At 41.8% G+C, this 12364-nt stretch overlaps 1 protein-coding gene across 6 annotated transcripts in view; it reads right to left on the reverse strand.

Moving 5' to 3' along the window:
• Positions 1-12364, reverse strand: part of CACNA2D3 (calcium voltage-gated channel auxiliary subunit alpha2delta 3) — an 832272-nt gene that overhangs the window by 422865 nt on the left and 397043 nt on the right. For all 6 annotated transcript variants that reach the window (XR_013357842.1, XR_013357841.1, XM_077858494.1 and 3 more), the window contains one exon: positions 5041-5115. Coding sequence is in view for 4 of the 6 variants with exons in the window: in XM_077858494.1 (XP_077714620.1) it covers positions 5041-5115 (75 nt within the window). In the remaining 2 variants the exon portion in view is untranslated. The remainder of the gene's footprint in view (positions 1-5040; positions 5116-12364) is intronic.

Genomic DNA, 12364 nt, shown 5'->3' on the forward strand with positions numbered 1-12364 from the left:
CTTTTTAATATAAACATTTATTGCTCTAACTTTCCATCTCAACACTGTGATGGTTTTGTCCCACATATTTTGATATATTGTTTTCTCATTTTCATTCAGTTTTATATTTTTTAAATTTCCTTCAAGTCTTCCTCTTGGCCCATGTATTATTTAGTAGTATACTTAATTTCTAAGTGTTTGGAGATTTTTCTGTTGTCTTTTTTGTGATTGATGTCTAGCTTGATTCCATTGTCAACAGAAAACATGCTCTGTATGATTTCAACTCTGTTAAATTTATGAAGGTTTCTATTTTGACCCCAAATATTATCTTGGTTCCATAAGTGCTTGAAAAGAATGTGTCTTCTGCTGTTGTTGGGTATAATGTCCTGAAAATGTTATTTAGATCTTATCAGTTGATGATGTGCTTCAGTTCTTCTATATCCTTGCTGACTTTCTTTTCAGTAGTCTATTAGTTACTGACTGTGCAGTGTACAAGTCCCTAACTAGAACTTTAGGTTTATCTATTTCTACTCTCAGTTCTGTTAGTTTTTGTTTCATGTATTTTGAAGCTCTGTAATGTGGTCCAAACATATTTAGGACTGTTACGTCTTCCTGGTGGATTGATTCTTTTATTCTTCTGTATTGCCCTTGTCTCTAGTAATAATAATTTTTACTATTTAATATAGCCACTCCTGATTTTTCTTTAAAAAAAAAAGTTTGCATAGTGTACCTTCTCCCATCCTTTTATTTTTGACATATCTGTGTCATTGTATTTCAAGTGAAATTCTAGTAGTCAGCATATGGTTATATTTTTAAAAATCCACTTGCCAATCTCTGTCTTTTAATTGCTGTGTTCAGACCATTTACATTTAAGATCACTAAATAGTGATATGTTAGGGCTTACATCTGCCAGTTTATCTTTTTTTCCTGCTCATTTCCTCTGTGTCTTACTTCTTACATTCCTATGAATTACTTGTTAAGTACATTTCCCCCACTATCCGAAAGTAGAACATTCCTATGAAACTTGTTACAAACTGAAATGGCATAAAGCAAAGAAGCAATTACCAGTAATTTATATGAAAAATGTTTGCGCATTCCCAGACCCAAAAATAATCTCTCTTAGGCTTTTCTGATACCTTAGGACACATCTTGCTAAGTGACGCAGAAAATAAATGGAGATGAAGCACAGATGCTCAGAGACACAGCTCAAAGCTATAGAGGTTTCATGCCTTCATGGTTCCTGGGGAAGGAGTTTGGCAGGGCCACTCTCATCGCTCAGGGTGCACCCCATCTCAATAACAGCTTACTGCAAAACAAATGCTGGATGCTATTTTTGCTTTGTGCCTTTCTTCATAAAAGCAAAAATCCTGTTCAGCTATCTTTCAGTTAGCAAAAGCAGGTGCTAATGTAGCTCTTTTATAAAAGCAAAGTGGTGTAAAGTGACCTTTCAAAAAGTGTGGGACACCTGTATGTCTCTTTTCATTGTTTTCTTAATGGTTGCTCTGGGTGTCATAATATAAATATGCAATTTATCATAATCTACTGATATCAGCATTTACCACTTCTACTAAGATGTGGAAATCTTATTTCTAATTAGGTTCTTTTACCCTCCATACTTTCAAAATATAATTGGCTTGTTTTCTTAGCAACAATGGGCCTACGTCAGATGATGCTATAATTTTTGCTTCAATTATCCAATATGACTTAATAATCTCTTGATAATTAGGATACTCTACTATACTCCTATTTTAACCCAATCTAATATTCTTTCCTTTTTGAAGTTTTAAGCCTTTTTCTGTTTTTATTTTTGTTTTTGTTTTTCCTTTCTATTTAGAGAATTTCTCTGGCCATTTTTTACAAGTAGATTTGCTAGTAAAATTTTTTTATAGTTTTCCTCAATCTGAATATGTTTTTATTCCCTTCATTCATTAAGGACATTTTCACTGAATACAGAATCCTGAGTTGACAGTTGTTTTCTTTTATTACTTAAAAAATGCTCTGCCACTTTCTTCTGGCCACAGTGATTTCAGATGATAAGTCAGTTGTCATTCAAACTGGTAGTCTAAGCACTGTGCCTTTTTTCCTCTGTTTCTATCAAGTTATTTTTTCCCCTTCGTTTAATTATGTTTTTAATATGCCCTGCCATGGAGTGACTTGGGTTATCCTATTCAGAATCTATTCAGCCTCTTGAATATGTACATTTATGACTTTCACTAATTTTAGGAAGTCTTCAGTCAATATATCTTCAAATATATATCTAGTCCTACTCTCCCTCTCCTCTCCTGGGACTTTTGTGATATGTTAGCTAGCTCTTCAGTTATCGCCCCACATGTCCCTGAGACCCTGTTCATTTTGTTCCAGTCTATTTTCTCACTGCTGTTCAAATTGGGTAATTTCTATTGATCTGTCCTGACGTTTACTGATTTTATCTTCTGTCATATCCACTATACTACTGAGCTGGTCCAGTGAGCTTTCTATTTTGGTGACTGTATTTTCCAGTTCTATAATTTCCATTTGGCTCTGTTTAATAACTTCTATTTCTTTGCTGAGACTTTCTATTTTTTTTCATTTGTTTCAAGAGAATTCCTAATTGCTTGTTGAAGCGATTTTATAATTTCAACATCTGATTCATGTCAATATTAGTTTCTGTTGATGGTCTTTCCTCATCCTTATTGTGATTTTCCTGGTTTGGGGATGACAAGGGGTTTTCTATTGCATTCTGAACATTTTAGGTTTTATATTGTGAGATTCTGGATCCTATATAATCCTTTTCTTAGCCATCAGTCTCTGTGTTGAGGTATAGCACAAGGGCCAAGTGGGTGTGGGTGAGATGGAAGGTCAATTTCTTGTTCATCCCCTGCTGAAACTGTGGAGGGTTGGACTATAGTTGTTCCATTGGTGTTTTTCTGGAGTAGAAAAGGTATTATCACAAAGGTTTTGTGTTGTAAGGCTACCCCTTTCCTGGTTGTTTGACTAGAAGGGACAGGCTTTTCTTGTTTTTTTTTTTAGAATTATTATTTTTGGTCTCTGCCTATTGTAGGTGCTGGAGGGAGGCTTCTGGGTGCTACATTCAGATGTCTGATGGGAATCAACAAGGAGACCCAGAGAACTCAGCTCGATGTCTTTAGGTGGAGGCAGCTCACCTTGCAGTCTTTCTATACTTGTGTGTTGGTTTACATCCAGGGTGTTTTAGTTGTAAGGGGTTGAATCTGATTGTAATGTGGCTACTCCACATTGGCAGAATCATATGTCCAGATAAATGTTTATATTCAAAAACACTCCAGTCTTCAATATCCAAACATTTTCAAAGGTAATTTTAAATAAATGCTCATCCCATTTTCTCCAACAATTTTTTCCTTCATTAGACCTCAGCTATCTAAATATCACACTGTCCTTTGTTTATTTGGGAAGCAATCTGAAGGGAAGTCTTGGTCATTTTAAGCTTCTTTTCTACTTAATGTTGCAGGCACCAACACTGGACAGCTATCTGAGGCTCTGGAGGATATTTCAATGCTACAGTATTGGGAAGGAGGTGGAATTCAGACCCAGGCAATGGTCAAACAAGAGGAAGGTCCCTAGGAAAACTGGTGATAAATTTTAAATAAATTAAATTTATTTAAAAAGATAAATGGAGGTCTAAGTCATTATGTCCTACCTTATCCTAAAAATGACTATGAACAAACATTCTCTAGATACACTTGTTCTGTGAACTACAATGCACTTATTTCTCCCTCCAAACATAAAGCTTATTAGGGAGTTTCTTCCCCCTCAAATTGAAGCTTAGATATTAACTCTGGTATAATTTTTCCTTCTCACTCTGTCTTCTAGCTGGAGCAAATTTCTCCTAATCCTCCCTGTTGTTTACTCCCTCAGAGATGCCCAACCAAATGCTTCTACCACCTGTACCTAAAATAGTAGCCATGCCACTCCCTGTCCCTTTAAGCTAGGGGTGTCTCCCCAGCACAGGCACTGTGCCTTACAGAAACCTGCTTTGCCACTGCCCTCAGCCACTTCCTGGGAGTCTTCTCTCCAGGAGAGGGGCAGCCCCGAACGACAGATACAACAAAACACAATGAATAATGGTAGTTGTGTGTCCCAGGAGGTGTGATACTGTTGCAGCCACAGCTATACCTTCAACCTAAATTGTTACTCAGCCCTGTAGGGGGTGGTATGGTGGTAACTGTGATGCTTTGTACTGACATATTTAAAGATGGCTAAGGGGATGGATGCCTAGGCGGCTCAGTCAGTTAAGTGTCCAACTCTTGATTTCAGCTCAGATCATGATCTCAGGATCCTGACATCGAACCTCACACTGGGCTCTGCACGGAGCATGGAACCTCCTTAAGATTCCCTCTCTCCCTACCCCTCCCCTCCCCACTATGTGCTTGCTCGCTCTTTCTCAAAAATAATTATTTAATTAATATGACTAAGGGGAAACAAGCTTTATTCTAGAGATATCTATTCTGGGATTTTTCCTAGAATTCTCCAATTAGAAGAGCAACTTCTACCCCACTTCCTAAGGTCCTCCTTTAACACACCTTCCTTTTGTTCCACAATATTTATGCAGCAGGCAATGCTCAGAGCACTGAATATACAGACATCATCCCTATCATCATAAAGCTTACCTTCTAACCTGGGAGACAAGTTACCCCAATAGCTACCCCAACAATTGTTTAATCAATTATAGTAGGAAAAACAAGAAATTTAACAAGGGGATTTCAATTTTCTTTGAAATCTCAGCAAAAGCCATATTCTTTCAAAGGTGTCAACACAGGTATCAAGCACAACACAGAATGTGTACACAGTAAGAAAAAAAAGTAAATCAATGCAATTATTTCAGAACTATTGAGCTTCTGAACTCAATGTAATTATTTTATTGCCATGATTTTATTTGTGCTTCTTCATAAATGTTCTATGCACTGAGGTTCCAAGGCCCTTAATGAAAGGCAATACTTTGATGAATTTGTAAAAATTAGAACAGAAATACTGTCAGCAACCACTGTAAGAGACACTAGGTTTGTATCATGACCCTTGATGCACCTGCCCAGCTGCAGACCCTACCTCCTTGTTTGTCCTGTCAGCTTGCACCAATGTCCCATTCAGGCAAGGTTCCACGTAGTGAAGCTCCTCATTATACTGTAAAGAGATCAAAGAGCCAGGGGGACACAATTAATCATTTGAGGGGTACCAGATAATTTAAGGGTACATGCAAATAAACAAAAAAACAACATAACTACAGGCTCAGTTCATTCACATAGGTGACTTTCTCAATTGATGCCTCTACATAAAATCGTGCTTAAGTGCCAAATATTCTTCTCTTGTTTGAGGAAGAAAGTTCTAGAGCCTGTGCTGGTAGATGGCAATGTTCAGGGGGTGTACACAGTTAACTGACTATCCTTCGGGGATGGCTCCAAACACTGGGCCTCTGTGGCCATGGCTGACTGCATGATCCAGGTGGGATCTCAAGATCATCCCGAGTTGCGCAAATATCACTCCAGCTCCCATCTTTGGTTTTCTGGAGCCCAAGGACCTGTGTGTGGGCCACACATGAGTAACAAAAACAGAATGGAGGAAAGGCCTTGATGTCCCCCCCCTCCTCCATTACTCTGGGAGGCTCTGTGGTTTTTTATCAGAGTGCTGCTCAAGAGCAGCAGCACCACCTTCCATACAAGCCAGCCAAGGCCAGCCTTCCCATTCCTTTTTATCCCAGAATACCTAGAATGTGACCATTTGTTTTTGTTGAAAGCTCACAATTAGAAAATGGAAATTTAAGCATGATTCTATGCACTGTGGCTAGGCTGGGTCCTTCTGAAATACAAATCAGGTCATGTTGCTTCCTGCCAACCCCATTCACAATTTCCACTGCTCTGCAGATAAACCTTCCCAGGGTGTGGCAGGGCTCTGGACCCTTGGCCCTGTTGATCTTTCCAACTTCACTCCTTCATTAGCCCTCCCTAAAACCTCAGCACTAGCTAACCCCAATTCCCTTCCTGCCCTCTGAGATATCTCATCTTCTTCTCCCACTCAGGGCCCTCTGCCTGGAGCTCTTGCTCTGGCATCTCCCAGCTGACTTCTGTTCATACTCTGGGTTACATCATTCCTGCCTCCTCTGGGAAGCAGCCTCTGGTGTAGGTGAAGCTCCTTTCCTGCAAACTCCCAAATTCTAATAGCCTGGGGTCTGGACCCCTTACCATAGGTGGGCCCACATTGTCAGGACCCATATCTGGCCCCTTGGTACACTACCTGTGATGAGCACAGGGCTGGGCCCAAGGTCGGTGTCCAAGAATCATGTGTTCAATGAGCATCATTACATTTCCCACTCCAGCTACTGAAAGTCCAGCCCAAAGCTCTAGAGGAAAGGAACGAGAGCCATTTCTCACAGGTCCAGCTCTCAAGCAAAGTCTGGCTAAGGAGTGCAGACTTCAAGTGGACAGTGAGGACCATGGAGGGCTGTGCACAGGGAAGTGAGTGAATAAAGAGATGAGCATGGGCCCACTGCTCCAGACACACCTCAGTGACAGACTGCAGAGGGCCAGACATGCAGCTGCTATGATAGTGACAGAAACACCTCCTGTCTCAGGGTTGAAGCACTTGGCTAAGCAGGCAGGAGCGGAGATAATGACATCAGCAACTCACTGTGACTGAGTACTCTCTTCATCAAGGCACAGGCTAGACGTCATTCAACGGCATACCTCAACCATGCCTCCTTTACAGACGGGGAAACCAAGGCAGAACAAGGATGAACAACTTGTCCAAAGTCACTGCAAAGTCCAGATTCAAACCCAGGCAGCTTGACTTCTCAGCCAATGACCATAGGCCCTCAAAGCCCCCAATTTCTCCTCTCTGGCCCCCAAGCCTCTGTGGTTCCCATCAGTCTGACTCTGGCTCCGTCCTTAATCTTTGTTCTCATCCATGCAAAAGCCTTTGAAGAAATTACAGTTCAATGGTCATAGGGCTTAGATCGCCTCTGAGAAGGTACAGAGAAAAAACACATTGATGTAATTCTGGAATTAGCTATTGACAAATGGGAGCATGACTGTTCCATTAGTCAACAAATGGAACATCATCTGAGGATTCAGGAAGCAAATCACAGTCCAACTCAAAGAAGAGCTTCTCCAACATTCTCAGCCCATATTGGACTGATGCTGGAAGTTGCTGAAAAAGCAGCCATTCCTCTGTCCTCTACCTCCTTTGCTGACTGAGTGAGATGAGGGTCACAAGATGCCCATTCCAAAGCCAGGAGCATAATTATTCTTAGCTAATCACAGCTATCCTGTCCTGCTCTGCTGGACGCATGTTTTCCTACCCGCCTTGAAGCTAGAGGTGGTCACATGACCCATTCCCAGCCAACAAAACATAAGGGTCATTTTCTCAGGACTTTCACTGAATTGTCTTGCCATTGAAAGAAAAATCTTCTTTACCCACTGCCCACCTTCCCATGTTCCTTCCCACTTGGGATGCCACTGCACGATTGCAGCATCCATTTTACAACCATGAGGTGATGAGATTAAGAATGGAGAGCAAAGCTCAAGAAGATGGAGCCAGTGTGGGTCTTTGATGACACTGCTGAAGCATCACGCCAAACCTATAGCTGCCGTGCTGCACGTCTCTTCCAGAGATTATGAAATGCCTATATGCTGAAGCAGGCTGTATTCAGTTGTTCTGTACCTTGCATTCTCAAACTTCCCAACTCTATTTTCTAGGAGAATTTTAAACTTTACATTCTACTTAATACACATTATCAATATTGACTCCTGGGGTTGCATAGTCTGAGGTGAGAGTCAGGACACATGGGTCCACGTGCCATGTACTTCCTGTGTGGTCTTGGGAAAGTCACCTAACCTCATGTCCTGGATTCTTATACATAAGAAGTGCTAAGTCATCTTCTGTTTACCCTCCAGGGGACCCTGTGAGGATCCAGTGAGGCAACAGACCTGAAATTGCTTTGCTAGTGTGAAGGCCTATATATGTGGGGGGCTGCAGAGTGGGCTGAAAAGTAAAGACCAAGATGTTCTTGCCCTCATCAGGGAGGAACATGTGCAGTAATCAAAACCATGCTTTCCATCACTGTGTGAGCCATGGCCACAGTGGAGGAATCTGCTCTTCTGAACCCTCGCCAGCTTGTTAGTGGCATCATCCAAGCTTGCAGTTGACTAATTTCCCTTGACTGCATCAGGATAAAGCTATGCTGAGCAATCTGGTCTATATCACCGAAGGGAGTTGGGCTCAGCCGTCCATGTGAGGAAAGAGTGCACACCAGGCAGCTGTGCCAAGGAGGCCCGTGGACTGTGCATGCTCACCACACTACCCAGTGCTTCTCCCTAGGGGAATACCAAAGGTACCCTTTATGTGAAACTGTTTTCCAAGCTCCCAGTAGCTCTCTGTTTGGAAGCCTTCCAGTTTCTACATTTTAATGGATATTCCCTAGATTTCCACTTTGTGAAACAATGATGGAGGATGGTCATATCAATTCACAACTGAAGATCTGGTCACCTCCAGCCCTAAGATACAGTGGTCGGATAAACAGCTCTCCTTCATCCCTACTTGAACAATCAGATATCAGTAATCTAAAAAAGAAAAGGATGCAGTGCACATCGTCATCACTGACCAGGTGGAATTCTCTTCCACCATCAGCTTGGTCAAGGTCTCTCTGCTCTCTGAGTCTCAGCATTTGCATTGTGGAAATGAGAATTGTTTTTTTTTTTTTTTAATTTTTTTTTAAAATTTTATTTATTTATTTATGATAGGCACACAGTGAGAGAGAGAGAGAGAGAGAGGCAGAGACACAGGCAGAGGGAGAACCAGGCTCCATGCACCGGGAGCCCGACGTGGGATTCGATCCCGGGTCTCCAGGATCGCGCCCTGGGCCAAAGGCAGGCGCTAAACTGCTGCGCCACCCAGGGATCCCTGGAAATGAGAATTGTAACTAAACTTCTCCCATGAACTCATGGTGAGCATGAAATGAGGTAATTCAGTGAAGAGTCAATGCAGAACTGGGCATAAAAGAAAGAGAAAGAAGTCATCTGGATGCACACACACAAGGAAGAAAGAAAATGAGTGTCATGTGTACTACCTAGAGAGAAAGACCAACAAATACAGCCTCCATCTGGAGCTGACATTTACTAAGTGGGCAGGGGGTGGTGAGGACAGGGGTCGCATGCTCCTGATCTCTGCTGGAGAGCACGGGCTCTGCATTCATTGGATAGAAGTGCTATACCAATAGGCACATGTGACTGTGGGTAAATACCGAAGACAGAAACCACTGAGATACGTGGCTGTACACTGCCCACTCCATGCCACACTCTGAACCCTCTCAGTGGCCAGGGTCTTTGGCAGACATGGAGCCAAGACTGTGTAGCCAGCTTACTGCCAAATTCCCTCCCAGGAAAGCATCTGCCATGGAGCCCTTCGGTCCTCTATCTGCCCACCGAATATCCAGTAAGCACCTGCTATGTGCCAGGGACATAAAACACTGGCTTAAATTTGCACATGATCATCATTGGAAAGTGATCATGAACCACTTTTTCATACTTTTATCCATAAAATAATGTGCTCATTACATCTAAAGATAATGGCTATTTTTCCATTTCATGATAAAAAGTGCTCATCTATGATGTTGCCATGGTCCATCCAAAAAACAAAAACAGGTTTAAGGCAAACCCATGATCTTCTTCAGGGGTTAGACTACATCCCACTCCTCTCTTCTCTCAGGAACTATCCTTCCCTTTCTCCCATGCCAACCACATAACTCTGTACTCTGACAGCAAGGACACATGGCCATCTGCCTTTTCTTTCCTTCCTGTGAAATCCCTGTAACCATTCCTACATCTACCGTTAGGGACACAGCATAATGGGAATTTTAATGATCTAAAATAGGAAAGCCAAGGTTTAAGTTTGATTAAATGAATGGCCAGAATGTGTTGGAGAAGGATCTAAACACAAAGAATAGATGGGCTGGGCTCACCCACCAAGGCTCACACAAGCTTTGATGTCGGTGTAGAATTGCGTCACAGGCTGGCTCACATAAATTGAAGCCTAGAGCCCAAGAGTGAAAACCAGCTGATTCTGGTATCTGGATGATATTGAGAACTCAGCTCTACTTCATGTTGGAAGCTGGACTTGAGGATGAAAGCAATGGAGCTTTCAGACCTAACAGAAGAAGACCATTAGTCACCTAAGAAAGAGGGTAAGGGAAGACCTAGCTAAGAAGGGAGAAACTTGAGGGAGACATCCCACACATCACCCTGCAGCTGACCCTCCATGTCCTCCACCGCCTCCAGATGAAGTCCCAATTGTTCTACGTGGCTGACCAGACTTGTCGGGTCTGGCCTGCCTCTCTCCATCCAGCCCCATTCTTTTTATCATCAACTACCTCCATGCCCACCCCACCTCCCACATTCACCCTGCCCCCAACTCCAATATGTCCAGACAATGAATACCTTTCAGTCAACCCCACCGGACCAGGCTGTGCTTCCTGTGGGTGGGAGAGGAGTGACCACTCACCAGTAAATAGCACCTTCCTCCTGAACTGTGTATTCTCCTCCACCTGCCCTACCTCTTGCAGATGCCCTGCTACCTTAATGTTCCCGCAGTCATCACTTTTTCCACAAAGTCATCAATGGGCCTCCAGCTGGTTACTCGCCCAGCTCTGTGCTCTCCCAGGCCCCCTCACCACTCCCTCAAAGACTGCACTGCCCCCACTGGGCTCTGAGCATCTGCTTCCTGGTTGTCCCCACACCCAACACACACACACAAACACACACACACACACACACACACACACACACACAATTCAAGGTCCACAGGAGAGGACAATCTGTCTTCCGTATTTACAGTGGCAGCCCTCATATAATACTTCATTCTTAGCACTTGATAGAATTCATTGAATGAAGAAATAGAACAAACAAATGAAAAGCAAAGTCATAGAGCAGATCACACAGGGAAAAGAAGAGAAACAAAGCCTAGAGAAAAAAAAAATTGACAGAAGAAAAAACAAAAAAAAAAAAGAGAGAATCTCTCCCCCGTTCAAAAAAACAGATAAACAAAAAGTAAATGAAGTAAGTGGGTACGTTTTAGAGAATCCTAAGTTCCACAAAACAAAACAAACAACAAAAAAAGAACATAGAATTAAAATGCTGGCATGCTCACGCAATACAAAAAACTGATGTAGAATTACTGGAACTCCATTAAATATTTATATGGTTTTATCGGTGCACTTTTGATTAAACAACCTTTAGAATGAAAATGTGTAGGGCTTATGTAACGAAGCAGATGAACCCACAATATTTTCACCAACACAGGCATCCCTGAGATCTTCTGCATTACAAAAGCTTCTTGTGTAATTTGAAACACGACTGGACATAATTAGTAGTACAGAACAAATGAGCACTGCAAGAAAATACCATCCTCATACTTTTAATACGGAATCGATTACTTTAAAAAGCAAATCCATAGCAGACAAAGCACTGGAGAAATGGTTCTAAAGAAAATCCTACAAATTAAAACCAGGGCACCAGAAACTTCTGGGTTGAACTAACAAATGATGCTCTTCTCTATTCAGCTCTGCACAAACACAGGCTGCAGGAGGCATTTAAATTGATTTAACAATATCAGTCCAGTTAATATTGTGTTCATTTAATGCATGGCTTAGGCTTCTGTAAAATCATTTTTCAAATTTCAGCATCGGACAGAATTAGCACCCTCATTTTTATGATAATATTGTTAATTTAATGCATGGCTTGTAGTTAGACTTCAAAGCAAATCAGAAAAATATGCCTTTTCTCTTGTCAGTGACATCTCTCTTCATGCACCAGTGGTTTGACCTTAAATTTTAACTTCGGCTGCACAAAATCACTCTCATATTTCTTCTATTCTTCTATAATTTGATCATTTAGTTCATCAGTCTTAGATTTTGCAATACCCTGCCCATGAAAGCCAAAACAGTTTTTTAACATTATCGTTTCATGTTTATTCTCTGGAAAGACCTGACTTGGAAGCTTTGCAGTATGGCATATAAGATGCATTTAGCCAATGAGCTTCATACAAATATGCAAACATGCAAAACTGACTGAAATGGCCAAGGAAAGGCTTTTCCACTGTTTACCCCTGCCTATGAGGACCCTGAAAACTGAGCGGCAATGATGAAGTAGATTTGTATAAACAAATACCTATAACACACAAGGGCTTCCGCCACTGAAAAACAAGAATGTATTCTTTACTTTCTCTCTAAAACTCTGAAATGTCTCCTCACACATCTACCCAGCCAGCAGGAGAAAGCTGACAGTGTAATGAAGGGTGAAATGATAATGTCCTCTTCCGTAAATGGAATCCAGCCTACAGGAACAATGCACTCAAACTGATTTGCAGGGCATTCTGGAAAGAGCTT

The sequence above is a fragment of the Canis aureus genome, chromosome 19 (genome assembly GCF_053574225.1).
Source record: "Canis aureus isolate CA01 chromosome 19, VMU_Caureus_v.1.0, whole genome shotgun sequence".
Lineage (NCBI taxonomy): Eukaryota > Metazoa > Chordata > Mammalia > Carnivora > Canidae > Canis > Canis aureus.